Source organism: Zosterops lateralis (assembly GCF_965231275.1).
Source record: "Zosterops lateralis genome assembly, chromosome: 15".
Lineage (NCBI taxonomy): Eukaryota > Metazoa > Chordata > Aves > Passeriformes > Zosteropidae > Zosterops > Zosterops lateralis.
The window spans coordinates 905,700-932,960 of NC_139775.1; the positions used below are offsets into that span (position 1 = coordinate 905,700).

Below are 27,261 nucleotides of genomic sequence, written 5' to 3' on the forward strand. Positions count from 1 at the left end.
CTGAAAGAGAGCCTGAAACTGCAGCAGTCAATTCCTATCAGGCCTAAATCCATGCAGAAAGTCAGGAGAGTTTGGGTTGCTTTTCCCTGTAGCCCTCACTCCCACCATGGACAGCCGTGGCCTAAAAATACACACCCTGGGCTAAAATAACAAGATTCCGAGGCTTTGGAATGCAGTCACTGAGCCAAGGCAGGGCAGCAGCCTGGCCAGTCACCTTGGAATGGCAATAGCAGTGGGAAGCGGCTGTGCAGGACACAAGGAACAGGTTAAACCTTGCTGGTGGATCAGGCAGGACCAGCTTTAGGAGTCTCACCCTGGTCAGAGCTCAGTTGAGCCCTGTAAGTGGTACAAGCTCAGTGTCCAGACAGCTCCCACACTGCAGCCAGGCACTCTGTGGGTCCAGGGCTTTGGAAAAGGTGGAGGAAGACTTTGCAGGATAGGATCTGACCATCACCAAGCTCTCCAGGCAGCAGGGACATGCCCTGGGTGGTTCTCAGGAAGGCCACCACAGCTGAGGGGTCACTTCAACCTTCAGCAGGGAACAGGAGACAAAAGAGAGCTGACACCAGAGAAGCAGTGTGCACAGGGAAGGTTTATTCTCATCAGTAACACCTGGGAAGTGGTTTGGAGGAACAAAGTAATTGTCAGACTGGGAGGAAAAGCAGGTTTTTTCCTCTCATAAACAAGATGATAGCTGTAAAGAAAACTAAACCACACAGCTGCTCACAGTGAAGTCCACAGGATTCCTCCAGCTCCACCAGCATGCCAAACCAGCTCTTCCCATTAAATATTAGAATAAATTCCTTTTCTCTGGGACTACAGCCAGACCAAACCCTACTAGCAGCCACTCAAAGGAAAAAACCAACAAAAATACCCAAACAAAATATATTTTCTCAATAAAAAGCATAAACCACTTCAGTTCTTGCAAGCACTCTGCTCACAACATCATTCCTGCCCTCCTTCCCCACCCCATACTGTGAGGTTTCAGGGAAAAAGGACCTCAAGACAGCAGCAATACATGTGTGAAAAGGTGACCAGACAGACTGGGAGGGACCTGCAGACAGACACTGGCAGCCACCCACCCACCAGGGAGGGGAAACAGCCCTGCTGCAGCCTCCAGCTGAAACCAGGAGCTTTCCCAGAGCCAGCAGCTCTTTCTCAGGACATATTCCAGTAAAACAATGCATGGGACAAGGGCCCCTTCTTCGGAGCAGCATCAACACTGTCAGAAACAAAGAGGTAGGGCTGAGTTCACCCCTTCTGCCAGCTGGAAGGGTTTCCAAGGAATAAACCCCCAGCCCCCATTTGCTATGGTTGTACCATCCAGCACCCAGACAACCACCCAGACCTTCCACAGGGCTTATTTGGGATTGGAAAAATCCCACAGGTGGGTGAGGCTCCCTCCCAGCCCCGAGTGCTGGCACAGTGAGACCACGTGTAGTGCTGGTGTGACAGGACGTGGCACCTGAGGTGTCTGCAGGACACAGCAGCAGGAAGGGGCTGCTCCCCTCCAGCTGGTCTCAGAATGTGAAGGGAACCTCAGGACAGGCAGAGGACACTGGGAGCCAGAGATCAAACATGCTTCACTGGGCTCCCAGCAGACAGAGCTCACATGTGTGGTGTGGGCTGCCCTCACCCCGGGTTCAGCAGAACCTCTGAGCCAAAGGCTCCTGCCAGCACCCACCTCTGCTCAGGCACATTTTATTCACACAGGAAACATTTTTTTTTCTCTCATAAAGTGCAATAACTTTGCCTCTTTACTGACTAGTCAACTAGAAGCATCACAGCCCTCACAGCGGGGAGCAGCAGGCAGGGGAGCAACACCCCATGTTCAGGAGCTCCCAACACATCGTTCACTTCAGCAGGAGCTCTGGCTCAGATACGGCCCTGTAGAGCACAAAGCCCATCTCATCAATCTCCTCTTCCAACAGCCCGGAGAACAGGTTGATTTTGGGGTTGAAATAGCAAAGCAAGACTCCTTTCTCCAGGGAGACCACCAGCTCCTCAAGCACCTGCTGGAACCTGTCAGCAAGGTTTTCCTCTGCCCAGTCCGAGGCAGTGTCACTGAGGTGCAGGATGATGTGGGTCACAGGGCTGCCACCCAGTTTGTGGAGGCTGGGCTGGCTCCTGCACACACCGTTCAGGATGCGGAGGCAGAGCTGCCGAGCCCCGGAGTCACCGGCATCCAGCTCCTTCACCCTAGAGACCTCCGCCCTGTAAAAGCTCTCCAGCCAGAGGTTTTCCACCAGTCCTTCAGGAGGAACAGCCAGAAGAACCTTGTCCTCCATTTCCACCACTGGGAAGAGGGTGACGTTCAGCTCAACCTGGTCGTGTTTGACTTCCAGCTTCAGCTCCCGGGAGGCCACGACAGGGTGGATGGCACATCCCAGCAGGCCACCGATGGCAGGCCAGTTGATGGAGGCCACCAGCAGCTTGTGGAGGGTCTCGTTGAGCACACTGGAGGAGAGGTACCTGCCCACAAGGAACCTGTCCCAAGGGCTGCACCCACGAGGGAAATACCCCAGATCGATCCTCTTGATCATCCAGTACTGGGGGTCCCTCACCACGGTGTCCTCTCCCGAGATGAGGCTCCAGAGCCCGGTGTCAAGGACCACAGGGAGCATGAGGTGGACATGGTCAGCTGCCAGGACCTCGAGGCCGTCAAGCAGGGCTCCGCTGAGGAAGAAGCGGCCGAAGGGCAGCTCCGGGCACTTGCTCCGCAGGAAGTTCTGCAGTTGGGTGCAGATGCTCCTGGCCAGCTGTGGAACCAGGGAGGCTTGGATCTCGGGCACGGCCAGCTGGCTGCTGTATGAGAGGAGCTTCTCCTGCAGCGTGAGGCAGCGCAGAGGGCTGGACTTGACCTGAGGAGCCCCCAGAGGGACAGAGCAGCCCCTGGGATCTGTGAGAAGGAAAAGGAGATGTCACAGCTCTGAGCACATCATCTGAAATGCTCAGCAGCAGAGGGGAAGGCGTGAGTTGGGTGCCCAGCTCTCAGCCCACCCCTCTGGAGGTGACACTGACCTCACCAAGGGCCCCCGTCGAGCCCACTGATGTTAGCAGCACTTCACAGCCATGCAGAGCCCAAACCAACCCCAAAACCTGACTGTTCCCAGCCTCACTCCTCAGCCAGAGATGGGAACCAGGAAAGGGACTTGCTGCCAGGGTCAGAGAATCACAGAATATGCTGAGTTGGAAAGGACCCCCAAAAATCATCCAGTCCAACTCCTGGCCCTGTATAGACACCCCAGCAATCCCACTTTGTCCCCAAGAGTATTGTCCAAATGCTCTTGGAGCTCTGGAAGCCTCGAGGCCATGACCATTCCCTGGGGAGCCTGGTCAGTGCCCAACCACCCTCTGGGGAAGAACCTTTTCCTAATATCCAAACTAAACCTCCCCTGACACAGCTCCTGCTGTTCCCTCATGTTCTGTCACTGGTCATCAGAGCGATCTGTGCCTGTCCCTCCACCTCCTCACACAAGGATCCTACAAACAATTCTGCTCTGGGTCCAGTATCTCAGGACGTGCCCTAGACTGAGCTGGGCCAGTTTCTCACTTGGAAAAATGCCATCTCCATGGGCAGCAGGACAAGGCAGCTTTTGTCTGCAGCAGCTCCCAAGCCCACCTTCCTACAGATAGAGCTGACCCAGAAAATGAGCGCAGCCAACGCTGCTCCAGAGGAAACAAACCCTGACAGCCCCTGCCCACAGCACTGGCTGGGATACCCCGGGTGTCATCAGAGGTCCTGTTTCCACAGGCATTGCCTAAAAAGGGGCTGTGGCTCGGGAGCGTCCCAGGAGGGCAGGCTCAGTCGGGTCGGCTTTCCGGACGCCGAGCTAAAAATAACACGGAGCAGCCGGGAGCAGCGGCACGGAGCACAACAAGGTGATCCTCCTGGCTGGGAGCCTCACCTGGCACCACAGGCCGAGCTGGAGACAGCAGAGGCTCACTGAGGTCTTCCCTTCTCTGCTTCTTGGGGGGTTTTGGTGTGGTCTTGATCAATGCCAAGTCCTGCCAGCTCTCCTCCAGGGACTTCTGCTCGGCTTTGGGATCACCCTCATCCCGAGGGCTGGTGGCTCGGTCGATCAGCTGGAGGGAAGGAAAAACCAAGAGGACAAGTTGTTATCTTTGTTTTCCATGAATTATGAGTGACAACAGCCCCTCTGGAGCACACATATGAGGGGACAGCCCCACTCAAGGCTTCTGCTCAGAAAAACACACAGTTTGGGGGGGCTACAAATTTGCACATCATCTTCCTGTAGGTTTCACATGGAAAACAGATACCCAAATACAACTTAAGTCCCAGGTGCCTTTTGGAATGGGACACTGTATCCCAAATGCTCCAAGCAAACTGGAACACGGATACACGGTCCCACAGGGTGGGAGCAGGCAGCTCCTATGGCATTTGTGCCATATACAAGGAACCAGCTCAGGAGCAGACATCGAGGTTTGGAGCACATCTTGCCCCACCACACTGGGGCCAACCGAGCTCTCCTGGGCACCTTCCCGCGCTCTGATCCCCGCCCCAGCCTTACCCTCTTGACGGCCAGCGTGGCGATGGCCAGCACGGCCGCGCCGCTGACGCCCAGCACCAGCCTGGCGTTGGCCAAGAGCACATCGAACACGCTGCCCAGCCCGTCGATGACACTGCCCAGCCCGCCGTTCTCCTGCCGCCTGCCCCGCTGCTGCCAAAACGCCACCATGGTCGCCCTGCGGAGAACAGGAGTGTCACCCCGGGCTTGGGGATCTGTCACGCCGGGACAGGCACAGCCGCAGGGCGGGAAGGTTTGAGGAACAAGGCTGTGCTGACCCGCTTTCCTGCGGGACAAAAGCTGCCGTCGCCGGGACGCCTGGGTGCGGCCAGGGAGCAAGGGTCACCCAGGGAAGCGACGCCCTGGGAGAGGGAAACCCCCGGGAAGGAGGAGGCATTCCAGAGAAGGAAGGGACACCCCAGCGAATGGGCACCCCCGGGAAGGAACACCCCAGGAAAGGAAAGGGGCATCCCGGAGAAGGAATGGACACGCCGCGGAAAGGGTCACCCGCTCCTCGACCGGCCCTACCGCAAAGCCTCGCGGGGCACCGGCGGCGCTGGGGCGGTAGCGCGGCCCGCGGGAAGGCAGGACCCCAGACCCCGCTGAGCGAGGGGAGGCGGCACCGGAGGCGGCACCAGAACCGGGACCGGCCCGGGCCCGGCGCTGCCCCCGCGCGCCCCCGCCCCGCACGCACCGCGCGCCCTCGGCGCGGGCCCAGCCAATGGGGGCGCGGCGCAGCCCGGCTCCGCCCACCCGCTGGCGGAAGTAGCGGCAGGCCCCGCCCAATCCCCGCGCGCGTCGCGGCCGGGGCGGGCCCGGGGGCGGGTCACCCGGGGGGCGGGGCCTGTCGGGGCGCGGTGCTGGCCCAGGGTCCCCCCGCCCTTCCGCCATGGCGGCCACCGGCGTCCTGCCCTTCGTCCGCGGCGTCGATCTCAGCGGCAACGACTTCAAGGTGCGGGGGAGCGGGAGCGGGAGACAGCCCGGCCCACAGGGCCCCAGCGGGCTTGGGCCTCGCGGGGTTGTCAGGCCTGGCTCGGCCCCAGGGGCGGGGGAATCCTGGCCCCGGCCCCGCCCGGGGTGGGTGACTTGCGGCAGTCCCGGTCCCGATCCTATGAGCGCCGCGGGGCTGAGCCATCCCTGACCCCCATCAAGCCGCTGTGGTTGAGCAACCCGGCCCCAGCCCAAGGGGTCCCACAGAGACAGGCGATCCCGGAACCTCCAGCTCCCACTCCCATACGGCTGGGTCTCCATATTCCCCAGCTCCCAGTCCCTTAGGAATGACCGATCCCCGTCTGCCAGCTCCCAGTCCCCTAGGACTGGGTGATCCCAGCCCTCTGTTCCCAATTTTATGGGAGTGGTTGATCCCAATCCCTTAAGACTGGATCATCATGACCCCACAGTTCCCAGTCCCACAGGACTGCTCGATCCCAAACCTCCCATAACTACAGAGCATCAATCAGACCGAGGGCCCCAGATCCTCATCCCATGGGACAGGTGGTTTCCTCACCCTCCTCCCCCTCGTCTCCAGGGCGGATATTTCCCCGAGCATGTGAAGGCAATGACGAGCCTGCGCTGGCTGAAGCTGAACCGCACGGGGCTCTGTTACCTGCCCGAGGAGCTTGCTGCCCTCCAGAAGCTGGTGAGCCCCATCTTTTGGGATGGAATGGGGCTCCCCTGTCCCGCTGAGGCTGTGGGATCCGATGGGAGCCTGTTCCCTGCCAGCCTTGTGGATCAGCAGCGGATGCTCCAGTGTCTAATAATAGCACTGAGCTACAATGTGTGGTTGAAATAGGATGCAGGAGCTGTCAGGAGTGGGGCTGGCATGGACTTGCACTTGGTTTCACCTTGTTTCCCAAGAAAAACAGATTAAAAACCATGCTTAAATCCTTTGCCCTGTAGCAGAAGGGAAGGGTGATGGTCACAATGAAGAGGATCAAGGTTTTAGGGGCTTTTCTTCCTTCTCCTTTGCTAAAGTATATAAAGAGCAGGAGCTGGCAGCTGCCTGGCTTTGTTTTTCGGGCGACTCAACCAGGCCCTTGGTGGAGCTGTGGCTCAGCTTGGCTTTGGTGGTGTCCACAGCACATCAGGGACCTCATCCTGTCAGTGTCAGACAAACTCAGTCCTTTAAATGCTGCCAGGAGTCTCTGTCCCTGCACCAGGTGCAGGGAATCCCTCCGTGCCGCTCCCGCCAGCCCTGCCAGGTGCTCGGGGGCCACAGCAAGACTGAAATCCTGGCATCCCGCCCACAGCCTGCCAATTCCTTGTGTTCCTGAGCAGGCAACAGCCAGGGCTGGTGATGCTCAGAAGAAAACTTTTCTCCGGGGAAATTCCTCCTACCCCAGCAGTGCCCACGTCTGCCCATTTTCAGATTTCCCCAGTGAGAGGCGTTTCCAAGGACTGGGATCTGTTTGGACAGGGACTGTGTGGTGGCATCCTAGAGCCCCCCAAACCCTACAGCAGGGCTGAGGTGTCCAGCCAGGGCTACCCCAGGCAATGAGGGATGTGGAGGCAGTGCAGGCATGCAGTTTGGGGCTGGGAGTGCCCTGGCAGCCCTGTGTGTGACAGGGCTTCACAAAGTCCCCAACTCTCCTGGGGTGGAGCAGCCTCCACATCAATGTGAGGGCCCAACCCTTGCTCTACACAGCCCCAGCTCCTCTCTCTGCTCACTGGGGCCTGTCTGGGGCTTCCCTGCAGGAACACCTCTCTGTGAGTCACAACAGCCTCACCACGCTCCATGGAGAGCTCTCCGGCCTGCCCTGCCTCCGGGTGAGTGTGAGTGACACCTCCTGCCTCAGGTGTCCCCAGGCACCTCTGGGGTCTGAGGGCACATGAGGATCATACCTGGGCACCCTGGAGGCTCAGCAGGCAGCTGCATTCCTGCCCCTCTCCCCTTTGCAGGCAATTGTGGCTCGTGCAAACAGCCTGAAGAACTCAGGAGTCCCTGATGACATCTTCCAGCTGGATGACCTCTCAGTGCTGGTGGGTGCGGAGTCTCCTCAGCTGATGCAGGAGCCAGCTCAGACTCCTGGATCCCATTCCTGCACCTTGGTGGCTCCTTGTGCTCCTTGGGAGCACCAGTCCCAAGCCCGTGGCTGAGCTCCAGGGAAGCTGGCTGTTGGCAGGATGACCCTCTGGCAGTGCCTCCTTTAAAGGCTGATGCCATTGGATGGGTTCCCTGTGTGCTGGTCCAGCTCCTGCTGTGTCCCTGGAGATACCCCCCAGTCCTCAGGTTTGGGTGGTGGTGGCTGGGTGTGGTGCAGAGGGTGACAGCTGCTTTGTGCTCCCATTTTCCCAGGACCTGAGCTACAACCAGCTCACAGAGTGTCCCAGGGAGTTGGAGAATGCCAAGAATATGCTGGTCCTTAACCTTGGCCACAACAGGTGGGTCCAGGCGAGGGTGACCACCTCTACTGGTCATACTTTGCTCTGGGTGCTGCTCTCTGCCCCTCCTTGAGCAAGACCCAGGGCTGGTGCAGGTCCTGAATTTCCCCATATCCCTACAGCATCGACACCATCCCCAACCAGCTCTTCATCAACCTGACGGACCTGCTCTACTTGGACCTGAGTGACAACAAGCTGGAGAGTCTCCCACCACAGATGAGGCGCCTGGTCCACCTGCAGACCCTCATCCTCAACAACAACCCCCTCCTGCACGCCCAGCTCCGGTACAACCCCGCTGCCCAGGCTGGCTCCCAGTCTGGCAGGGCTGGGACTGAGGTTCCTGCCCCACCCTGACACTCTCTCTGCCCTGTGGCTCTCCCTGGTCCCCAGGCAGCTCCCAGCCATGACAGCCCTGCAGACCCTCCACCTCCGCAACACCCAGCGCACGCAGAGCAACCTGCCCACCAGCCTCGAGGGCCTGGTCAACCTGGCAGGTAGGGCTGGGGCATGCAGCCCCACAGAGCCCTCCAGGGACTCTCCCAGCCCTAGTGTTGGTCTGGCTGGTGGTGTCACCCCGTTGTCTCTTTCCCCAGACGTGGACCTGTCCTGCAATGACCTCAGCCGTGTCCCTGAGTGTCTCTACACCCTGGGCAGCCTGCGGCGCCTCAACCTCAGCAGCAACCAGATCACAGAGCTGTCCCTCTGCATCGACCAGTGGACCCAGCTGGAGACCCTCAACCTGTCCCGCAACCAGCTCACCTCCTTACCAGTATGTCCTTGTCCTTATGTACCATCCCTGCTCCCTGCTGTGGTTCTCTCTCACCTGACCATCTCCTCCTTCCCCAGTCGGCCATCTGTAAACTGACCAAGCTGAAGAAGATGTACCTGAACTCCAACAAGCTGGACTTTGACGGGATCCCCTCGGGCATTGGCAAGCTCACCAACCTTGAGGAGTTCATGGCAGCCAACAACAACCTGGAGCTCATCCCTGAGAGCCTGTGCAGGTAAGGAGCACACAGCTGGATCTGCTGTGTCACAGGTGGGCACAGGTCACCGTGGGCTGGCTTGTCACCAGCATCACTGTCCCACAGGTGCTCCAAGCTGAGGAAGTTGGTGCTGAACAAGAACCGCCTGGTGACGCTGCCAGAGGCCATCCACTTCCTGACAGATGTGGAGGTGGGCACCCAGTACCTCCCTGCCTTGGGCTGGCTCTGCCACAGCCCCAACCCTTCCCTGGGATCCCAGGGCTGTCGGGTGGGCTGGATGAAGTGAGGGCAGGGAAGCTCAGGGCCAACACCTGCAATCTGCCACATGGTTCAGCCCAGGCAGGCCATGGATTCAGGGCTCCTTCCACATCCCCTCATCTCACTGAAGCCTGGAGCGCTGCGGAGGTCTCCATCCCACACCCACAGTCTCAAATATCCCTGTGAGCGTGTGCTTCACCGAGGTCTCTGTGCCCTCCTTGGCAGATCCTGGATGTGCGCGAGAACCCCAGCCTGGTGATGCCCCCAAAGCCGGCAGATCGCTCCTCGGAGTGGTACAACATTGACTTCTCCCTGCAGAACCAGCTCCGCCTGGCCGGAGCCTCCCCCGCCACCGTGGCAGCCGCCGCTGCAGGTACGTGTGTGGGGACAGGGGCACACGGCCCCTGCCTTGGCATGGGAAATGGGATGTGCTCCTTAGGGTGGCCTGGCTGCCTCTCACCCCGTCCCCGTGTCCCCAGGGAGCAGCACCAAGGACCCGCTGGCCCGCAAGATGCGGCTCCGGCGGCGCAAGGACTCTGCCCAGGATGACCAGGCCAAGCAGGTGCTGAAGGGGATGTCAGACGTGGCCCAGGAAAAGAATAAGAAGATAGAGGTAGGGTCTGGGGTGGGAGAGGGGTCCTCGGGGCATCACAATGTTCCTGTGTGTGTCCCTGAGTGCCAGCAGGGTTCTGGTTGTCCCTCATTTGACCTGTGCCACAGGAGAGTGGGGAGGCAAAAGCGCCGGACCTGAAGACACGGCGCTGGGACCAGGGCCTGGAGAAGCCACAGCTGGACTACTCAGAGTTCTTCAGTGAGGATGTGGGGCAGCTGCCTGGCCTCTGTGTCTGGCAGATTGAGAACTTTGTGCCCACGCTGGTGGACGAGGCTTTCCATGGCAAGTTCTATGAAGCCGACTGCTACATCGTGCTCAAGGTACCCGGCGAGGACTGAGGGTCCCCCACATCCCCTGGCTGGAGCTGCAGCCATCTCATCTCACACTCTGTCCTTCCCAGACCTTCCTGGATGAGAACGGTTCCCTGAACTGGGAGATCTACTACTGGATTGGGCAGGAGGCCACGCTGGACAAGAAGGCCTGTTCCGCCATCCACGCCGTCAACCTCCGCAACTACCTGGGGGCTGAGTGCCGCAGCATCCGGGAGGAGATGGGGGATGAAAGTGAAGAGTTCCTTCAGGTGAGGCCAACCCCCAGCTCCTCTGTAGCCCCCCAACCCCTCCTGCCCCACCCTCACCCACTCCCTGCCCCCAGGTCTTCGACAATGACATCTCCTACATCGAGGGTGGCACGGCCAGTGGTTTCTTCACTGTTGAGGACACACAATATGTCACCAGGTACAGCTGGGGACAGGGGCTGGAGGGATGTGTGGGGCAGACAGTGCCCAATGTCCCACCCTGGCTGTCCTTTCCCCAGGCTCTACCGTGTCTATGGGAAGAAGAATGTTAAGCTGGAGCCGGTGGCACTGAAAGGGACATCGCTGGACCCCCGGTGAGTGGCCAGGGGACAAGAGTGTCCTTGCAGAAGGTTCAGCAGGGTCCACTTGAGACATTATAGCTGCAGTTCTGTGGTGCAAATGGGCTATGCCAGCACCCTTCTGCAAGAATAGGGGTTCAAACCCCCCTTGGTGCCCTGCAGGGACCCCCAGGATGGGAGGGATGCCCAGCACACCTCATTCTCTTCTGACTCTTCTCACCTCTCTCCATCAGGTTTGTTTTCCTTCTGGACCATGGCCTTGACCTCCTGGTGTGGCGTGGGAGCCAGGCCACGCTGAGCAGCACCACCAAGGCCAGGTAGGGCTGGTGGGGGTGCCGGCGGTGTGGGGAGCCCAGCTGCCATCTCACCTGCTGCCATCTCACCTGCAGGCTCTTCGCTGAGAAGATCAACAAGAACGAGCGGAAGGGCAAGGCTGAGATCACACTGCTCACCCAGGGCCAGGAGACCCCCGAATTCTGGGAGGTGCTCGGGGGGCAGCCCGAGGAGATCCGACCCTGTGTCCCTGATGACTTCCAGCCCCACAAGCCCAAGCTGTACAAGGTGGGGAGCTGCATCCATAGGGCCACCTGCCCTGCTGGGGTCCTGCAGCCCCCACTTACCTGTCCCCATCCCCTCTGCAGGTTGGCCTCGGTCTGGGCTACCTGGAGCTTCCTCAGATCAACTACAAGCTCTCCGTGGAGCACAAGAAGAGGCTGAAGGCTGATCTGATGCCAGAGATGCGCCTGGTAGGATGGGGCAGGGAGGTTCTCCCAGTCTGACCAGTGAGACGGGTTTCATGCCCCTTCTGCCTCCAGCTGTGCCTTGGGAGAGGGAGGTTCAGCCAGCAGCACCTGGCTGGGGAATGCTCTGCTGTGTTGGGAGCAGGAAGGGTGTTCTCCAGCTGGGAATGCCTGCAGGTGCCTGACCCCCTATTCCCTGCGGTGCCCTCAGCTGCAGAGCCTGCTGGACACCAAGAATGTGTACATCCTGGACTGTTGGTCTGACGTCTTCATCTGGATCGGGAGGAAGTCGTCACGGCTGGTGCGGGCGGCAGCACTGAAGCTGAGCCAGGAGCTGTGCACAATGCTGCACCGGCCCAAGCATGCCATGGTCACCAGGAACCTGGAGGGCACCGAGTGCCAGGTAGGGCCTGGACCCCTCAGATGGGTGTTTGGGTGCCTGGGAAGGGGCTGTGGCCAAGGGTCTGTTACCTGCTCCCCAGTTAACACCTTGAATGCCTGGAGGTGTTCAAGGAACGACTGGACGTGGCACCCAGTGCTCTGGTCTGGTTGACGAGGTGGGGATTGGTCACAGGTTGGACTCGATGATCTTGGAGGTCTTCTCCAGCCTTGATGATTCTGTAATGTAGGTGTTTAAGTCCAAGTTCAAGAACTGGGATGATGTCCTGCGGGTGGATTACACCCGGAACGCCGAGACGGTGCTGCAGGACAGCGGCCTGGCTGGCAAGGTCCGCAAGGATGCCGAGAAGAAAGACCAGATGAAGGCCGACCTCACTGCGCTCTTCCTGCCCCGCCAGCCCCCCATGCCCCTCAGCGAGGTAGGGCTGGGGACCTCCATGAATCCCCCATGGGTGGAGGCCGGGTGCTGAGGGAGGAGCCGAGGGGCTGACGGAGCTCATGGGGCCACAGGCAGAGCAGCTGATGGAAGAGTGGAACGAGGACCTGGATGGCATGGAGGGCTTCGTGCTGGAGGGCAAGAAATTCACTCGCCTGCCTGAGGAGGAGTTTGGCCACTTCCACACCCATGACTGCTATGTCTTCCTGTGCAGGTGACACCTGGCTTGTCCCCTCTCAGGGGCTGTGGACCACCTTGTCCCCAACCTCCCAGCCCAGTCCTCCTGACTGTCCCATCCCTCACATCACTCCCTTGTTCCTGCCCTCAGGTACTGGGTGCCAGTGGAGTATGAGGAGGATGAAGAGAAAAAGAAGAAGGGTGAAGGCAAAGGGGAAGAGGAGGGTGAAGAAGAAGAGGAGGAGAAGCAGCCCGAGGAAGACTCCCAGTGCATCGTCTACTTCTGGCAGGGCCGGGAGGCCTCCAACATGGGCTGGCTTACCTTCACCTTCAGCCTCCAGAAGAAGTTTGAGAGTCACTTCCGTGGCAAGCTGGAGGTGACAGTTTGGGGGTGACACAGGGCTGCCCCAGCTTTGCCTCTCTTCTTCCCCATCCCCTCTCTGCCCCTCAGGCTGAGGCAGGGGACAGCAGCAGAGATGGGAGCTGGCAGAGGGGGTGCAGCTGGCGCTTGGAGCTGTGTTTGGGAAGTCCCTGTTCCCTTTCTGACACCCAGCCCTGTCCAGGTGGTGAGAATGACCCAGCAGCAAGAGAACCCCAAGTTCCTGTCACACTTCAAGAGGAGGTTTGTGATCCACCGGGGCAAGCGGAAGGACCGGGTCAGCACTCCCCAGCCCAGCCTGTACCACATCCGCACCAATGGCGGGGCCCTCTGCACCAGGTCAGTGCCCAGGGCTGCTCCCTGCCAGGCAGCACCCAGGGGTGCCAGATCCAGGTGAGATACCTGCTGGTGGGCACAGCTGCCAGGTCTCCCACTGATTTGTGCCTCGGGGGCTCTGTCTCCAGGTGCATCCAGATCAACACGGACGCTGCTCTACTCAACTCTGAGTTCTGCTTCATCCTCAAGGTAATGCTGGTGGCTGAGCATCCTCAGGGCTGCCTGGGTGCCCTCCTGCCCCTCTGGGCAGCCCTGACTCCACTGTCCTCCAGGTGCCCTTTGAGAGCACAGACAACCAGGGCATTGTCTACACCTGGGTGGGTCGGGCAGCTGACCCTGATGAGGCCAAGCTGGCTGAGGACATCATGAACCATATGTTTGATGACTCCTACAGCAAACAGGTGAGCAGGGCTCAGTGCCACCTTACCTGGGTGACAGTGACCACCTAGACCACACTCAGCTCTGTTCCTGGCTTTTCAGGTCATCAACGAGGGAGAAGAACCCGAAAACTTCTTCTGGGTGGGCATTGGGGGCCAGAAGCCCTACGATGAAGATGCTGACTACATGAAGTACTCACGGCTCTTCAGGTGGGCACTTGGCCTGGAGGGGGATGCTCCAGTCTGTGCTGCTTCCCTTCCTCCCATAGAGCCCATCCCCCTGGGGAACCAACCAGCCAAAACAGCTGCTCCATCACATCCCTCCCCTCTACATGAGCCGAGTCCCAGCAAACTCATGCCTGATGCTGTCCCTGTCCATCTCCCTGCAGATGCTCCAATGAAAAAGGTTATTTCTCCGTGTCAGAAAAGTGCTCAGATTTCTGCCAGGATGACCTGGCTGATGATGACATCATGCTGCTGGACAACGGGCGAGAGGTGAGCTGGGGGCATGAGCCTGTCCTGGGCCCAGATCTTCCAGTGGCTCTGTGGGCTGAGCCCAGCTGCTGATCCTTTCTGCAGGTCTACATGTGGGTGGGCACCCAGACCAGCCAGGTGGAGATCAAGCTGAGCCTCAAGGCATGCCAGGTAAGACCTCCCTCCATCCTGGGACTGTCTCAGGGAGGATCTGGGCACTTCCATCTCCCCTCGGAGCCCTGACCTGGGTGGTGCAGAGCTCTGGGCTGGAGAACACCATCCCTGGAGAGGGGTGAGGGCCAGGATCCCACGGCAGTACTCTGTCTCCAGGTCTACATCCAGCACATGCGCTCCAAGGACCCCACACATCCCCGCAAGCTCCGGCTGGTGCGGAAAGGCAACGAGCCCTGGCCATTCACCCGCTGCTTCCACGCCTGGAGCGTGTTCCGCAAGCCGCCCACCTAAAGGGCCGGGGGCACCCGGAGCTCCTGGCGCCCCGCACTGCTGCCAATGCCAGGCTCAGCCTGGAGCCGCTTCCCCCTGAGCTGGGGCCAGTGGGGATCACTGGGGCTGCCCCTCTGTCCCCCCTTCTCCCAGCACGGGGCCCAGCTCAGCCCCTTCCCTTCCTAAGGGGCATTATGGGGTGGCGTGGGCCCCTGTCACATGCGCTGCTTGGGGATGCTGCTGCCCCAAACTAGTGCCGAGCTCCCCCTGTGACTGGGGGACAGGAGTGACTCCCAGTTTGGGTGGGAGGATGCTTTGCTAAGGAGAACTGGGGGGAGTTAGGGGCTCTTAGCCCTGGGCCTTAGAGGTGGTCCCTGCTGTCCTGGGGGATGGATCCTCAGCAGGGATCAGCCCATCTGGATCATATCAATAAAAGCTCTACTACTCACCTCGACACTGTCCCAGGCTGTAACTCACTCCCAAATGGGGTTACCCCCAACTCTGATCATGCCCCTCTGCAGCTCAGGGGAACCCCAGCACTCACCTGGCTCCAAGGCTCAGCAAACACCTTGCAGGCCAGGCAGTTGATATTAAATGCTTTATTTTCAATATTAAAAACCAGTATTTTTAATTACTAAACAATGCTAAATTCATCTTACCAAAAAAAAAAAAAAAAAAAAGATGAGGTGGGGGGGGAGTTCTACCAGGGACGCTACAGCCCCGGCCTCGGCTGGCAGCAACAGAGCCCGAACCCCCCCAGCCACACACGTACCGCAGGAGAGAGACCTGGGGGGGGCCACGGGTCCCCAAAAGGAGAGGGGCAGGGGCCAGCTGAGCCCCGTGGTGACAGCCACCATGGGCCAGGGGACAGAGCTGGCATCACCACAGCCCCCCAGGAGGACGAGACCAGGCTCGGAGCCCAGGGGGGGATTTGGCACAGTGAGACCCCCAGGGTGGGGCAGCCCAGCCTGGGGCAGGAGGGGGCTCGGGCAGCCCCATCTGCCCCCCCGCAGCACCAACGTGTACCAGGACCAGGAGCCGGTGTGTAATTCCACAGTGTGATCCTATCCCAAACCCACCCCGTGGCAGGAATTAGTGTCAGAAAGGAGCAGCAGGCACAGAGCCCAACCTGGAGAATAGCCCTTGGAGAAGCCACTAAGAGAAAAAGGCCACCTGTGACCCCCCACCGTGCCCCTCCTCGGGCTGCTCAAGGCCTCTGCTGCCCACCTGGGAGCCAGGGGATCCCTGCTGGGCTCCCCTGGGGACAGTCCCTGTGTGGCAGCCAGAGCCTCCTGGCAGGCAGGGGACAGGGCTGTAAACTGCAGGGAGCCGGGCATGTAAACACAGACCAGGGTATGGAGGGGCCGTGCCCAGGGGGCTTCTGGCCCCCCACTACCCCAAGGGACCAAAACTGGGGGACAAGGGGCGGTCCACAAGCCCCAGCCCTCCCCGTGGAGCCAGGGAAGCAGCAGCATCCCCCAGGAAAGGGGCTCTGGAGCAGGGGACAGTGACACTCGACCGTGTATAAAAAAGGAACTTGTCTTCCCTGGGAAGAGTTTGTGCCCCACGGCCCCGGCTCGGGGGGGTCCAGGCAGGGAGGTGTGCAGGGAGTGCCGGAGCTGGGGCACGGCGGCGGCCGGCGCGGATGTTAGAGAGGAGGCGAGTCTACGTTACATGGGGAGGGGGCGCGGGGGTCCAGTCGAGTCGCACGTCCCGGGAATCCGAGCACTGAGATGGGTCAGGGAGGCCGGCAATGCCTGTGGGTGAGGCAGCTCCTCAGGAGGAGAGCTGGTGGAGTTCAGGACCTAGCTCCCCCTCCTCTATAAGCCATCCGTCACAACTCCATCCTCCCGTGATGGATCAGGAAGCCAGGGCACTGCACTGTGGTCCCAGCTCCAAATCCCATCCCCACCCCAGGGACCACCAGCCCCTCACAGACCTCACTTGATGAACATCCCCGTGGGCCGGGCCTCATCCTCGCTGGTATTCCTCAGGTTCTGCTCTGCTTCCTCTGAGGACCTGGAGCAGAGCAGGGTGAGAGGCACTGCCACGGCCTCCTCAGCAGCACCTACCCCATTCCCACTCCACTTACGCCAGGAAATCCTTCACTTCCTCCACAGTGATGTCCCCAGTGGTGTCCAGCGGGTTCTCCAAGCTGCTGTTGGGGGAGTCAATGGGGCCAGGCGAGAAGGCAGCTGGGTGCTCCTCAGGGGACCCTGGGGAGTCAAGGGACAGGAGGGATTGGGGACAGCCAGGACACAGAGCCAGGCTTGTAGCAGGGCTGTGGGACACAGTGTGTTTGCAGGGACAGGGTGGTCACTCACGGTCGCTGTCCGAGGGCGAGTGCTGGCCCTCGGAGCTGCGTGGGACATGGGTGCCGTTCGCCTGTGGCAGCTTCGGTGTCACTGCTGAGCTGTTGCTGGAAGGAAACAGGGAGATGTTACGGCCAGAACCAGTGTCATAGGGCGGGTGTACAGGGGCTCCACCATGGCAAAGGCCCCCACGCCCCTGGGACAGCCCACCTGAGGCAGGAGGTGTCCTGGAGCCGGGCAACCTCCAGCCGGCACAGTGGCTCTGTGACGTTCCTGGCACTCAGCGAGAAGCGCTCAAACTCAGATGGTGAAATTAGGTAGAAACCTACAGGGGGGACAACAACGAGCCTCAGGGATCCCCCACAGAGCTGCAGGTGAGGCCAACATCCCATGGACACAGATGTCACCTGGTGTCCTCACCTTGGCCATGCTTGGTGAAAACACAGGAGGCAATGCCACTGATGTCTTCCTTACGGATGCAGTTGTAGTGGACCTGGGGCCGCAGGCTGGGCACGGTGAAGATGTGGATGTCCCCCAGATTGGTGAGACAGGCCAGGCAGTTTTCCAGCCGCTCCTCAGAGCCAGCGCTGGCCAGACTCACCAGGGCCACCTTCCGCACCCGGCAGCCCTCGTGTGCTGTCAGCTTGAACTTAGTCTTGGCACTCACTTTGGGCAGCGTGAACACCTGGGGAGACAGGAGGAGCTGGGCTCAGAGGAGAACAGGAACCTGCAGAGTTTAGAGGGGCACCTTCCCCTTGGATTCACCACCCTAGAACAGGCACAGGAGTGCCCCCAAAACCTGACTGGTCACCTCCAATCCCTGTATGATGAGGACATCCAGAGAGGACATGGGACATCTTATGTCCCATCTCTACCAGTGGGACACTGAGCCCCATGCTCACCTTGAACTGCTCCTCAGAGGAGATGAGCATGGAGTGGCTGCCCTGCATGTCAGGGGCCTTGGCCAGGTCCCGAGACACCTCGTAGGGTTCAGGCAGGGGGTTCCCCCGCCCATCCAGCACTGCAATGGCCACCACTGGAGCCCGGTGCATCAGCTGGATCTCCTTCCCCAGCACCGCTTCCACTGCCCGCTCCGAGAACTTCTCCTGCGACGGCACCTCCAGGGCGTAGGCAAACACCGACCCAGAGTTGGTCCCTGCCCACATTGTGGGGCCGTGGTGGGCAGCTGTGGGGGCAGAGCAGTGTCAGAGCCCCCTCCCCACAGACCCAGTTGGGGGCTTTTCCCGGGGAGGGAGGGAGGGAGGGAGAGGGGGGTGTCTCACCATCACGGAGGAAGGTGTCGGCAAAGTAGAGGCACCGCACAACCCCCGAAAGAGAATCATCAGCTGAGCGGGGCTCGATCCGCCGCTGCACCGGCGTCATCTCCACCTCAGGGGGACCTGCCTGCTCTGCCAGCTGAGCATTGGCCTCCTGCACCTGGGGAGGGGACACAGGGTCAGGCCCTGCTTGGTGGGGACAGGGACCTGCCATGGTGGCCCCCACTCCCTGCCCACCTTGCTGGAGGGGCTGTTGGCGTTAAGCCTCTTCTTGCCTGACACACGGCTCTTGCGGATACGGCGGAAGGACTGACGCAGGGACTTCTTGAGGGACTTCACACGGGACAGGGGCCCCTCCATGGCCAGCGAGTCGTTGGGGTGCAGCGTACACCTGCGGGCACCAACGCTGCTCAGCACCCACCACATCACTCCAGAGGGTCCCCAGCACCAAGGTCCCTCCTTACCTGGCCAGCACGGGGTTGCGCCGGTAGTAGTCAAAGAGTCCAAAGCCGTGGCTGGTGCCAAAGGCCACGAGGTTCCACTCGGAGTGGAGGGTGACGGCGGTGACGGCGGCGGGGGGCACGCACTGCACCAGCATACTGGGCTGGAAGCCAGGGGAGAAGTGGAGGGGCCCGTTCCGAGGGGCCAGGCGGTCATGGCCCTTCCAGGTGAAGCCCTCACGGTCCTGCAGCAGGTCTACAGTGGCCACGCTGACCGCATGCTCCGACTTCTCATCACTCAGCTCCATCACCAGCACCTGCAGGGACAAGCACAGACAGGGGGACACATTGGAACCACCCCCAGCCAGCCAGCCTGCTGCACACCAGGAGCTAAACCCAGGGTAGGAGCTGTTCAAGGACAACCATTGGCATCTGCAGGGTCTGCAGCGCCCCTCATGCTGTGGGTCCCCAATGGGGGAACCAAGAGGTGCTTGGCAGCCCCTGCTCTGTCCTTGCCACCTCACCTGCCCCGCCGTGCCAGCCACCACCATCTTGGCTGTGTACTTGCAGAGCACAATCTTCTGCACGCCCAGGCGTGGGTCATCGCTGTAGGGATCAAAGCAGCCCACCTGCAGGAGGGGACAGATGAAGGGATAGCCAGAACCCCGCACACAGCTGTGGGGCAGCCCCCCATGCACCTCCACATTCCTCCACCAGCTGTGGCACATGGGCCACTCTGGGCATCACACCCAGGTCTGTCCCCACGCACCCCCTGGCTTTTTCCCTCATGCTGGGGCAGACCCATGGGACAGGGCCCACGGAACAAGTGTCCCTTGTTGTCCTCACAGTGCGTCACACAGCAGCTGTGCCCTGAGCCGGGGGACACATCCCCGGGGCACAGCCGGGATGTCTCGGGCAGGTGCATCCCACATGCCCAGCTCTGGGTTTGCCCTCTCCAGTGCTGGCAGATCCCAGAGGGTGCTGAGGTCCATGGCAGTGTCACCCCGCCCAGGGGACCTCACCTTGCGGAATGGAGGCCACTCCTCCTCGCCTGCCTGGTTGAGGCTGTCATTGTGCTCACAGTCTGTCTGGAAGATGTTGGCGGTGCCCAGCTTGTAGAGGGGCTTCAGGGAGACCCCCGAGGCATCCCAGAACCGCACCGTGCCATCCTCGTGCCTGGGCAGGGGGGTCCTGTCAGCATGGGGCCCCAACATCTGCCCGGCTAACAAGAGCTGCCTGTGTGCTGGCAGCCACCGTGCCAGAGAGGGGGGACAGTGGGGGACAGCGCAGCGGGTGACACACTCATGCCCAGCCAGAACAAGAAGGCACAGCCCACCCGAAAAGAGGGAGTGGATGCCACCATCCCATCCCACTCCCCCATCGCAGGAATGGGTGTAGATGTGTCCCCCCCACATTTTGTGTTTCCCAGGCCCCCTCCCTGCTGCCAGCACACTCACCCAGTGAGGAGAAGCCCCCTCTGCGTGGGCTCCTGGGCCAGGTTCTTTCCCCCATCAATGGGCCAAGCCTGGAAGGAGGGGATGGAGAGGGGTTGGAGGAAGGGATGAAGGCCACTGGGCCATGCTGGAAGGGGCTCAGCTGGACCCCTGCCCACCATCTCCATCACTGACCGCAGAGGACTGCCGGGGGCTCTGCTGCTCGCCCACACTGACGATCCTCTCCCAGAGCTTGAGGGGGACGTTGGAGACATGGCAGGAGCAGGTGATGGCAGAGGAGTGGAGAGGTGCCAGGTACGGGGCAGGGATGGTGGGCCAGCCTGGCGTCTGCAGGTCGATGGCCACCAGCTCCTCCTCCACCAGCACCACGAGGGCTCGGGGGTTCTCAAATCCTGGGGAGGGGTGAGATGGTTGCTGCATGTGGAGCAACCCCCACACCATCACCTGCTCCCCAGGGTGGCCCTGGCAGGACATACCTCCCCCAGGCACCTCTGCACTCTGCACAGTGAAGAAGTCAATGACACGGGAGGTGAAGTCCAGCGTGGCCAGGGTCTGGCCCTGCAGCACACTGACACAGTGCCTGTCACCATAGCTGGCCCGTGGCATTCCCCCACTGAAGATGATGAAGGGGTTCCTGAATGGGATGAAGCAGCTGCCATGAGGCCCTGGACCACCAAGTGCCCCCTGTGCCCATGTCCAGCCCACCCACCTACCCTGACTCGCAGGTTCGCCAGAGGATTTTGCTGATGGCTTTGCAAGGGAACGGCCCTGAAAAGAAAACACCGACACTGCTTGTAGCACTGGGATGGGGGGAGATCAGCTCCCCATCCCAGAGCTCCCCCAGACCCCCATCCTGTACCGTAGGGGATGGTGGACATGACGGGCTGCTGAGTCCTCTGGCCAGTGCCGCTCACTGCCCACACCATGTATCCACCATCACTGTGGGAGCTGACGATGCTCTTCCCGCTCTGCTCCCAGGCCAGGCTCTCTAGCTGCTGCATGGGGGGCACACAGGGGGGTCAGAGCTTGGATGGGGACACACACAAAGGGCCACAGCCCCACCAGCCCCATGCCAGCCCCGGTACCTGGTTCCCCAGGAAGAGATGCTGGACAACACGAGTGCTCTGCTCCCACAGGACCACCAGCCCCCGGCTGTAGCCAATGAGGAGCCGGCTGACATTCTGTGGGTGCTCCTGGATGGATTCCACAGGCCCCAGCGCCTTCCCACAGCGGTAGTCATCGGGGACACTGCGGGGGGACACGCACAGGGGGTCAGAGCAGGGCTGGGGGTGCTGGAGACAAGGCATGGGGCCTGCAGGGCTCTCACCTCTGCAGGATCTCATCCGGGAAGAGGGTTTTGTCCTCCAGCAGTGTCAGGGTGGGCAGGGTGACAAAGTACACAGCACCGCCCTCAGTGCCCAGGCAGACCATGGCACCAGCAGCCATCGGCAGGACCACCGTCACCCGTGTGATGCCAGGAGAGCAGCTGGTGGGGGGAACAGGGGCTGCCTCAGCACTGTATTGGGTGTGGGGGCTCATGAAAGAGACCCTAGACCACCCCTGCTCCATCCCTACATTCCCATCTCCCTCAGTGCAGGAGGACAAAGACACAGGGACAGCCTCAGTGCTGACAGCAATTAGAGCCATTAATCACCTCCAGGGCCCTGCCAGCACCATAAAAAAATCCAGAGCTGTTCCCTGCACTCAGCATCTCAGCTGGGATCAGAGGAGCATCCCAGTGGGGAAAACACCATCACGGGAGAGGACCTTGGCCACCTTCCCACTCGAGCAGGCCAGCTGCTCCCACACGCCGTTCCCAGCTGGCAGCAGCACCGCTGCGGCTGCAGCCCCGTGGGGGAGCGGCTCCGACCCCCCCAGGCAAGTACTTAGCGCTGCCGGACCCTGGGCGTCCCGGGAGGCCAAAGCTGCGGGTCTCTTCCAGGTGGGAGCAGCCCTCCTTCTGGCACACCTCCCACAGGTGCAGCGTGTTGTCATCCAGCAGCGAGAGGAGCCAGCCCTGGGGATGGGGGGATGAGAGCAGTGTGTTGTGTGAGGTGCTGGGGGGCTGCTGCCAGGTTCCCCCCCAGGGGCAGACACATACCTGCCCAGGAAGGAAGTGCAGCTGGGTGACAGTGGCTGTCTCCTTGTGCAGGCCTGTCAGCTCCACACCTGGTGCGCCATATCTGGGGGGGCCGTCAAAGAAACAACGAGGGTAGACCCCCCCCCCCCCCCCACCTTCCCCAGCAAACCTCAAGACCCTCTGAATTCCCTCAGGTCACAGTTCTGCCTGCAAACACATTTCAGCGCCCTATCCCCAGGAGAGCCAGGGCACACATCCCTGGCTGCACCTAATGCCAGAGCCAGCCTTGGCACCACCATCCCCATCCGGGATCCACCAAGCACCTCCAGCTCCAAGCAGGACACTCTGAACCAGCCTGGGATCTATCAAGCACCTCCAGCTGGGACACCGCAGGTCAGGCTGGCACACACCAACCACCTTCCACCGGGTCAGGTCTCAGGTCAGGCTGGGGCCAACACACAGAGCTGGGGTGGGTGTGCAGAGGCACCGGGAGCCCCGGCACGCAGCAGCAGCGGGGTGGGGTTCGGCATGCGCCGGCACAGCCTCACTCACCCAACTGGTCCTGGCTCCTTCAGCGACGCTGCTCGGCAGGAACCGCGGCAGGACCCAGCTCCAGCACCGCACAGAGCACCCTGGCCTGGCATCCCTGACACCTCTAGCACCCCCAGACCCAGCCAGTTGCTGCCCCCAGCCCAGTGTCACCAGTGCAGCCATGTCTGGGCATGCCGTGTGCTGAGGGTCATTGCCCCTGGCCACCTTCTGGTGCTCTCGGGGCACAGGGAACCAGCCCGGCGGCTCTGCCCGGCCGGACAGGCAGGAGCTGTCTGGCAGTGCTGGGCACAGCTGAGCCGGCAGAGCCACGAAGTTTTGGGGAGAGGAGGCAACAGGGCATGGGAATGAAGCAGGGAGCACACAGAGGGCTCTCAGTGCTACATTGATGGGGGTGCCACCCATCTTTGCTCATTCTGGGGTCTTTCCCCACCCAAAATAGTGCCACAAGCTGAGAGCCCTCAGGGTGAGTGGCTTGGGCACACCAGTGTCACCAGCATATGTGATGGGGCTCCAAGTCCAGGGACCCCCCAGGTGCCCCAGGAGACCCCCCAGGTCTCCTCAATGCCGGGCTGTCTGCAACCGGATCTGCCCAGCCCGGCCGGGGAGCACCCAGGGGTGCCCCCACTAACCAGTAACGCCAGTCAGGCCAGCTCCGGCTGCTGCCTCGCCCGGCCCCAGCTTCCCTGGCACCGCCAAATTCCAGAAGCATCTTTTTGGAGGCAGCCGGAGCGGGGCCGTACAGGCACGGGGTACCACGCTGGGTACCACCCCAACACCATCCCCGCAGAGGATGCTCAGGGCACCGCAGCCCCCCGCAAGCGTATCCCCGCGGTGCCGGGGGGGACTCAGCTGGGACCGGCAGCGCGGGCCAGGCGGGCGAGCGGGGCGGCCGGCGACGTCGCGGCCGGGCTGGCACCCGGGCGGCCCCGGCAGAACAAAACACGCCATCTTTGTGCTCGGGAGGGAGGCAGAGAGCCGCCGGCCTGGGGGAGGGGGAGTGCGGCCGCCCCCCACACCCCGACCCCGACTCAGCTGCGGGCGCAGCCGCCCCCGCGCCCCCACCCCGCATTCCTGCGGAGCGGGGCCCCCCGAGCATGGGCCGCATCCAGCCCTGGCCGCCCGCCAGCAGCCCTCTGAAGTCTCCCTGCACGCTGCCGGCAACAAAGCCCGGCCGGCCCCGCTCGGCGTCCCCCGCTTCGGCCCCCAACCCGGGACCGGGCTCCGCGCCCACCGCAGCCCCTTTTTCCCGGCGCTGCGCCGGCCAAAGCCCCCGCCGCCCCCCCGAGAGCCGCGCGGATGAGGCCAGGATGGACAGGAACCCCTCCGGGATAAACTGGGTAACAGCAGGGAGGACCCCCACTTGGGATGCCCCCCCCCGGGACGGCCGAGCCCCTTTTCCCCCGCGGCGTTTTGGGCGAGGTGGGGGTTTCCTCCAGCCGCCCCCTCGCCGCCCGGCCCAGCTGCAGCACAGCTGGACGGAGGGATGGACGTCAGCCGAGTGGGGGCTGCCGGATGCGCCAGAAGTAGCACGGCCACGTCTCCAAGCATTCTCCGGGATGGGGACAGCCAGAGGAGTGAGTGCAGGAAGGTCCAGGAGGTCCTTACCTCCTGCTCATGTAGGAAGGAAAAGGATACAGTTTGACGGCTCCCGCCTTGGTGCCGATGGCCATCACACGCAGGACGGGGTCGTAGGCCAGGGCGCTGGGCTGGCTGGGGAAGCCGTGCTCCACCGTCTGTCATGGGGACAGGCAGGTCAGAGCGGGACCCCCCACCTCTGACACCCTCAAACATCCCACAGCGCCCCTCACCCCCAGAGCTCTGATCCCACACCAGCCTGAGCATCACCCCTGAGATGGGTCATCACGAAGATGCTGCTCTGTCCCCCAGCGCCACTAAGGAGAGCCTTGGGGAGGGGGAACATCACTCCTCAATTGCCACCCAGCACCCCAAAACCCAGCCCAACAGCCACACCACGGGCCGGGGTAGGTCTGACTCTGACCTCGAACGAGCCATCCCACCACCCGCCAGCACTCTGGGGATGGGCCCTCCCTGCTCTGAACCCTCGAGGCGAGGACATCCCAGGAGAGAGGAGCGGGACCCCCAGTGCGACATCACCGGGCGTCCCCGCTGCCGGCCGGCAGAACCAGGCGAGCGGGACCCGCCAGCGCCAGGGACGTCCCCGCGGGAGCCGCGTGTCGCCCGCGGGCACCTTCCCAAGGAAGTCCCAGCCGTCCGGCGTGCCCGGGCTCGCCGGCTGGGGAGGGGCTGCCCTGGCAGCGGGGAGAAGCGGGGGGCACCCGGCGTCCCGGCCCGCGGTGAGGGGACCGCAGGGCTCCCGAGGGCAGCTCGGCTGAGCGGCGACGGCGCGATCAGAAGATACGGAGGCCGCCGGAGCCAGACTGGCCGGATCCTGACCTGCTCCCTTTGTCTGGGGCATCCGAGAGGCGCAGCGGGGCGGCTTTCCGCACCCGCCGGCGGCAGCCGCTGTCACCCCAGCTTCTGCTCCCCTCCCAAGGGACGCCACCGGCAGCGTGAAAACGTCCCCAAGCCCATCCGAGGCGTCCCGGCCCATCCAAGCGGGTCCCAACGCGTCCAAGGGGCGAGGAAGTGGATGCTCGAGGGTGCCGACCCATGGAGGGTCACGCTGAATCCCCCCCGGGATGCACGCCGGGCTGGAGGAGCTGGGACAGCAGCAGCCCAGGGACACCACGGTGATGCTTTAGCCAGAAACCAACACGATGACACCGGCGGAGATTCCCCAAAAAGCGCTGTCCCTGTTCCCCAGCACTCCCAGTCCCAAAGGAGGAGCCGGCTGAGCCCCCCAGCCGCAGCCCCTGCTCCCTCCCGCAGCGGGGCCGCATCCGGCAGGAGGCTGTGCCGGCCGGCCAAGGCGCGCTCCCGGCCAAATTACAGCAAATCCCAGGCAGATCTGGAGCTCGGGAGGAAAAACAACCGTTAATGGGAGGCAGGTGGGCAGCCGGCGGCCCCAGAGCTGGGACGGCAGGAGAGGAGCTCTCCCCAGTCTCCCCTCAGGATATCCCATGCCACACACCCACCCCGGGCACTCCTTCGGGCAGGATCCGGCCGCGGGACTGTCTCCCCAAAAACAGAGTGGCTCTGGCTGGGCTGAGCCTTGCACTCCGGCCAGACCCTCATCCGTGGCAGCGAGTTGGGGGCCAGGGCTGTGCTGGGCAGCCGGCTCTGACCCCTCAGCACTGCACACCCGACACCCCATAGCCCGGTCCCGCTGTGGGACAGCCCGGGGTCCCTCCGGTGCACGGCATCGTCCCAACCATGAGCTGGGCAGTGCCAGGATGCTGCCGAATGATGGACTGACTAATGGACATGGTTTGGGCTCACCCAGGGGGTACTGCCGGTGGTGTCCTGCCCCGCGGCCAGGGCAGGAGAGTGGTCCCAATGCCACGGCCCATCCGGGACAAGGCGCACCAAGTCCCAGGTGTGCACCCGCCGGCACAGCCCGATGTGCTGAGGGAAGGATCTGGCACCCCAGGGCTTGTGGGTCGCTCCAGGGCCGGTTGATGAGCTTGGGGGTCTCTCCCACCCCAAATGAGGAGGGCAAGTGGGAAAACTCGGAGGGAGAAGAGGGGCAAGTGCTCACCCCTCGTGTCTCCCCAGGGACACATCCTTGGGGTGCCAGGGAACCCCAAGCCCAGAGGGTCATCACCACAGCCCTTCCTGCTGACACAGGGGGTCCAGCCCCCCAGTACCCCACCCCTGGGGAGATTGGGGTGAGGGACTCAGCCCCACAAGGGGGGTGCAGCCAGGGATGCTCCAAGGCGAGACAGGCTGCAGGACCACGGGTCACCCCAAAACGCCTGTGAGCGAGGCCTCGGGGAATCCATGGGATGGGGGGAGTGCGGGAACCGGGGCGCTCCAGGGAATCCCTCCGAAGAGGGGCTGGGGACAGGGATGTCGCGCTGGTGAGGGGGTGGCATCCTCTCCCGGAGTGGCCCCTGCACCGCACGGGGAGGAGCGCAGCCCCCCGCTCCGCATCCCGCACCCGGGGCTGCCGGTACCCACCCCCAGGGGGGTGCATCCTCCCGGGGCGGCCCAGCACCCTGTCCCGGGGTCCCCCGGCAAGGCAGCCCTGCCCTTTCTGCGCGTCCCTTCCCTGGGAACGGGGAGGTCCCGGTGCGCCGCTCCCCCGGCGGTTCAGCCGGTCCCGGGGGGCGGTGTCCCGCACGCTGCTCGCCTCCCCGCGGGCAGCATCCCGCCGTGTTACCAGAGCCCCGCGCCACCGGAGAGCTGCCCGCACGCCGCACCCTGCCCGGCACCCCCGGTGCCCCCCGGTGCCTCCCGGTGGTGGCCGCCCCCAGGGATCCACCGCCGCGCCCCCCCTCGCCCCAGACGCACCTTACTGAAGGCGAAGAGGTCGTGGCGGAGGCGGTCGCGGTGCGGGTCGGCACCCTGCCGCCGGAACCGAAACTTCATCATGGTTGGGCCGGCGGCGGCGGCGGCGGCGCCGGCGGCGCGGTACCGGGCGGGGCGGGCTCGGCCGGCGGTCCCGGAGCCGGTCCCGGGGCGGCGGTGGCGGTGGCGGGGCCGGGCCGCGGCGCGGGGCGGGGCCGGCAGGGGGCGCGGTGCCGGTGCGGGGTCCCCGGGGCCGGTGCGGGGTCCCGGTGCGCGCGCCCGCCGAGCCCGGGCAGGCACCGCCGCGGCGGGGGCGGGGCGGAACCCTGACGGACAGCTCCGCTCGCCAATTACCGCGCGGCAACGCGCG

General features: G+C 62.6%; 3 protein-coding genes across 4 annotated transcripts; 1 reads left to right on the forward strand and 2 right to left on the reverse strand.

Annotated features, from left to right (window-relative positions):
• Positions 1-574: 574 nt before the first annotated feature.
• On the reverse strand, positions 575-5,105 carry MIEF2 (mitochondrial elongation factor 2). Its single transcript, XM_083872421.1, has 4 exons — positions 5,058-5,105; positions 4,533-4,707; positions 3,909-4,086; positions 575-2,899 (listed from the first exon to the last, which is right to left on the reverse strand). Exons 2-4 carry the CDS (start codon positions 4,698-4,700, stop codon positions 1,854-1,856), a joined length of 1,392 nt encoding a protein of 463 aa, XP_083728547.1. The 5' UTR covers positions 4,701-4,707; positions 5,058-5,105; the 3' UTR covers positions 575-1,853.
• A 179-nt stretch (positions 5,106-5,284) lies between these two features.
• On the forward strand, positions 5,285-14,853 carry FLII (FLII actin remodeling protein). The gene is made up of 30 exons (XM_083872418.1): positions 5,285-5,481; positions 6,058-6,168; positions 7,224-7,295; positions 7,428-7,508; positions 7,825-7,910; positions 8,033-8,194; positions 8,301-8,404; positions 8,504-8,679; positions 8,757-8,914; positions 9,002-9,086; positions 9,380-9,527; positions 9,634-9,767; positions 9,875-10,087; positions 10,168-10,347; positions 10,422-10,504; positions 10,584-10,658; positions 10,877-10,960; positions 11,033-11,204; positions 11,285-11,389; positions 11,595-11,786; positions 12,013-12,201; positions 12,293-12,432; positions 12,547-12,772; positions 12,959-13,113; positions 13,239-13,299; positions 13,383-13,511; positions 13,591-13,697; positions 13,877-13,982; positions 14,067-14,132; positions 14,292-14,853. Exons 1-30 carry the CDS (start codon positions 5,419-5,421, stop codon positions 14,424-14,426), a joined length of 3,798 nt encoding a protein of 1,265 aa, XP_083728544.1. The 5' UTR covers positions 5,285-5,418; the 3' UTR covers positions 14,427-14,853.
• Positions 14,854-14,999: 146 nt separating this feature from the next.
• On the reverse strand, positions 15,000-26,998 carry LLGL1 (LLGL scribble cell polarity complex component 1). 2 transcript variants are annotated; one of them, XM_083872419.1, is made up of 23 exons: positions 26,895-26,998; positions 24,156-24,253; positions 21,990-22,071; positions 21,775-21,905; positions 21,216-21,374; positions 20,974-21,136; positions 20,748-20,883; positions 20,602-20,656; positions 20,365-20,522; positions 20,063-20,280; positions 19,892-19,959; positions 19,457-19,610; positions 18,959-19,063; positions 18,459-18,751; positions 18,232-18,385; positions 18,001-18,154; positions 17,620-17,903; positions 17,138-17,402; positions 16,928-17,042; positions 16,730-16,824; positions 16,498-16,621; positions 16,345-16,424; positions 15,000-16,162 (listed from the first exon to the last, which is right to left on the reverse strand). In XM_083872419.1, the coding sequence occupies exons 1-22, from the start codon at positions 26,973-26,975 to the stop codon at positions 16,346-16,348; spliced, it is 3,171 nt and encodes a 1,056-aa protein (XP_083728545.1). In that variant the 5' UTR covers positions 26,976-26,998; the 3' UTR covers positions 15,000-16,162; position 16,345. The 2 variants fall into 2 exon arrangements, with proteins under 2 accessions (XP_083728545.1, XP_083728546.1); XM_083872420.1 differs by having other exon boundaries at positions 21,790-21,905; positions 26,895-26,990.
• Positions 26,999-27,261: the final 263 nt, after the last annotated feature.

Bases quoted from the DNA above. Each gene is read 5' to 3' on its own strand.
- MIEF2 (XM_083872421.1), bottom strand. From the start codon at position 4,700: ATGGTGGCGTTTTGGCAGCAGCGGGGCAGGCGGCAGGAGAACGGCGGG. The intron at 4,087-4,532 runs GTAAGGCTGGGG...CCTTCCCTCCAG, and splicing joins CCACGCTGGCCGTCAAGAGG to CTGATCGACCGAGCCACCAG. The intron at 2,900-3,908 runs GTGAGGCTCCCA...TCCTTCTCACAG, and splicing joins AGCTCGGCCTGTGGTGCCAG to ATCCCAGGGGCTGCTCTGTC.
- FLII (XM_083872418.1), top strand. From the start codon at position 5,419: ATGGCGGCCACCGGCGTCCTGCCCTTCGTCCGCGGCGTCGATCTCAGC. The intron at 6,169-7,223 runs GTGAGCCCCATC...GCTTCCCTGCAG, and splicing joins TTGCTGCCCTCCAGAAGCTG to GAACACCTCTCTGTGAGTCA. The intron at 8,405-8,503 runs GTAGGGCTGGGG...CTCTTTCCCCAG, and splicing joins GGGCCTGGTCAACCTGGCAG to ACGTGGACCTGTCCTGCAAT.
- LLGL1 (XM_083872419.1), bottom strand. From the start codon at position 26,975: ATGATGAAGTTTCGGTTCCGGCGGCAGGGTGCCGACCCGCACCGCGAC. The intron at 21,137-21,215 runs GTGAGAGCCCTG...GTCCCCCCGCAG, and splicing joins CCGGATGAGATCCTGCAGAG to TGTCCCCGATGACTACCGCT. The intron at 19,064-19,456 runs GTGAGGTCCCCT...CCCCTCCTGCAG, and splicing joins AGTGGCCTCCATTCCGCAAG to GTGGGCTGCTTTGATCCCTA.